We start from the raw sequence: 2,854 nt of genomic DNA on the forward strand, positions 1-2,854 counted from the left end.
TTTGAAGGGCTGGATTTGTGGAAAGATATTGTGTGAATTTGGTTTTGTCATGGAATACTTTGGTTTCTCCATCTATGGAAATTGAGAGTTTTGCTGGGTATAGTAGCCTGGGCTGGCATTTGTGTTCTCTTAGGGTCTGCATAACATCTGTCCAGGATCTTGTGACTTTCATAGTCTCTGCGGAGAAGTCTGGTATAATTCTAATAGGCCTGTCTTTATATGTTACTTGACCTTTTTCCCTTACTGCTTTTAATATTCTATCATTATTTAGTGCATTTGTTGTTCTGCTTATTATGTGTCGGGAGGAATTTCTTTTCTGGTCCAGTCTATTGGGAGTTCTGTAGGCTTCCTGTATGTTCATAGGCATCTCTTTCTTTAGTTTTTTTTTAAGTTTTCGTCTATAATTTTGTTGAATATTTGCTGGCCCTTTGAGTTGAGAATTTTCATTCTCATCTACTCTTAATATCCGTAGGTTTGGTCTTCTCATTGTGTCCTGGATTTCCTGGATGGTTTGAGTTAGGATCTTTTTGCATTTTGCGTTTTCTTTGATTGTTGTGTCAATTTTCTCTATGGAATCATCTGCACCGGAGATTCTCTCTTCCATCTCTTGTATTCTGTTGCTGATGCTTTTGGTTTTCTTTATTGTGTCCACTTCCCTTTTTAGGTCTAGTATGGTTTTGTTCATTTCCATCACCTGTTTGGATGTGTTTTCCTCTTTTTCTTTAAGGACTTGTAACTCTTTAGCAGTGTTCTCCTGTATTTCTTTAAGTGAGTTATTAAAGTCCTTCTTGATGTCCTCTAACATCATCATGAGATATGCTTTTAAATCTGGGTCTAGCTTTTTGGGTGTGTTGGGGTCCCAGGACTGGGCGCGGCAGGAGTGCTTCGTTCTGATGATGGTGAGTGTTCTTGGTTTCTGTTAGCAAGATTCTTATGATTGCCTTTCGCCATCTGGTAATCTCTGGAGTTAGTTGTTATAGTTGTCTCTGGCTAGAGATTGTTCCTCTCGTGATTCTGTTATCCTCTATCAGCAGACATGGGAGACTAGCTCTCTCCTCTGAGTTTCAGTGGTCAGAGCACACTCTGCAGGCAAGCTCTCTTCTTACAGGGAAGGTGCATAGATATCTGGCATCTGGACCTCCCTCCTGGCAGAAGATGAAGGCCCGAAACAGGACCTGTCTCAGAAGCTGTGCTGCTTCAGCCTGTCACAGAAGCTGTTTGCTTCTGTAGTCCACACTCTCACCTGCACAGACTAGTTTNAGAGGGATCCGGGAACCAAGATGGCTCCCCCAGGTGCTCCAGCAAAGCCCTCCCAGGCAGGGCGAACACCTCTCCTCTGGCAGGGAAGGTGCCCTGATGTCTGGAGCCTGAAACCAGGTCTGTCTCAGAAGCTGTCCTCTAGGAACCTTGGGGGTTTCCACTGACTCTGTGCCCAGGTGACCAAGTGCTGGCGCCGACCGGAAAGGACTTGTGACCCTGGTCAGGCCGGGTTTCCTGCTTCTCTAATGCTGTCTCAGGTCCCCTGCAATTGGATTGGAACAGAAGTTGTGTTCCACTCATGGGTGGTCCTAAGATCACTTGGAGAGTCCTCTAGGGGACCTTGGGGTGTCCCCCGACTCTGTGCCCAAGGTGCCCTGGTGCTGGCACTGACCGGAAGGGCTGGGTTTTCTTTATTGTGTCTACTTCCCTTTTTAGGTCTTGTATGGTTTTGTTCAATTCCATGACCTGTTTGGTTGTGTTTTCCTGTTTTCCTTTAAGGACTTCTACCTCTTTAGCAGTGTTCTCCTGTATTTCTTTAAGTGAGTTATTCATCTCTTTCTTGATGTCCTCTACCAGCATCAAGAGATATGATTTTAAATTAAAGTCTTGCATTTTGGGTGTGTTGGGGTATCCAGGACTAGCTGAGGTGGGAGTGAGGTGGTTCTGATGATGGTGAGTGGTCTTGGTTTCTGTTAGTAAGATTCTTACATTTGCCTTTTGCCATCTGGTATTCTCTGGAGTTAGTTGTTATAGTTGTCTCTGGTTGGAATTTGCTCCTCCTGTGATTATGTTAGCCTCTCTTAGCAGACCTGGAAGACTAGCTCTCTCCTGAGTTTCAGTGGTCAGAGTACTCTCTGCAGGCAAGCACTCCCCTTGCATCTAATATGCACAGATATCTGGTGTTCGGACCTGCCTACTGACTGAAGATGAAGGTCCGAAACAGGGCCTGTCTCAGAAGCTGTGTCACTTCTTCCTGTCCCAGAAGCTGTGTAGCTTCTGTAGTCTGCACTCTCACCTGTGCAGACTAGTCTCTGAGGGTTCTGGGACCCACGATGGTGCCCCCAGGTGCTACTCAGCAGAGCCCTCCTGGGTGGGACAGACACCTCTCATTTGGCGGGGAAGGTGCTCTGATGTCTGGAGCCTGAAACAGGGTCTGTCTCAGAAGCTGTGTTGCTTATGCCTGTCTCAGAAGCTGTGTAGCTTCTGTAGTCCACACTCTCACCTGTGCAGACTGGTCACTGAGGGATCTGGGACCCAAGATCAAGGCCGTGCTGTTGGGTTCAGAGGCTTGAAAGTTCTCAGGAAACTGTCCTTAAAAATGCTCCATTCTTCTCATTTTCTTTCTCCAAGACTGCTTGCCTCTCAGAACCCTTGTCTTAAGGAATAGCATGTGCATTTTAACCCAGTTCTTAAAGGGGGTTGGCTAAGGAACATGTGCATTTAGAAATGCTGCCATCTGAAGCATCTTCTTTCCACACCTGAAACTGCATTGTCACCTGATTCCTTTTGTTGACTCTCTTTTAGTGGGGAATTAACATTTCCAACATGATTTTTCTCCTCTCCTCTCCTCTCCTCTCCTCTCCTCTCCTCTCCT

The 2,854-nt window shown here is 45.9% G+C and overlaps 1 protein-coding gene across 4 annotated transcripts in view; it reads right to left on the reverse strand.

Annotated features, from left to right (window-relative positions):
* The window catches only part of LOC110290813 (3 beta-hydroxysteroid dehydrogenase/Delta 5-->4-isomerase type 3-like), a 63,558-nt gene that overhangs the window by 10,749 nt on the left and 49,955 nt on the right, over positions 1-2,854 (reverse strand). Inside the window, exons 2-3 of one of the 4 annotated variants that reach the window (XM_021157601.2) lie at positions 2,182-2,206; positions 586-606 (exon numbers count right to left, since the gene is read on the reverse strand). The exons of the other annotated variants lie outside the window; for them this stretch is intronic. Coding sequence (XP_021013260.1) covers positions 586-606; positions 2,182-2,206 — 46 coding nt within the window. The remainder of the gene's footprint in view (positions 1-585; positions 607-2,181; positions 2,207-2,854) is intronic. 4 annotated transcript variants of the gene reach the window in all.

This window comes from Mus caroli, chromosome 3 (genome assembly GCF_900094665.2).
Source record: "Mus caroli chromosome 3, CAROLI_EIJ_v1.1, whole genome shotgun sequence".
Lineage (NCBI taxonomy): Eukaryota > Metazoa > Chordata > Mammalia > Rodentia > Muridae > Mus > Mus caroli.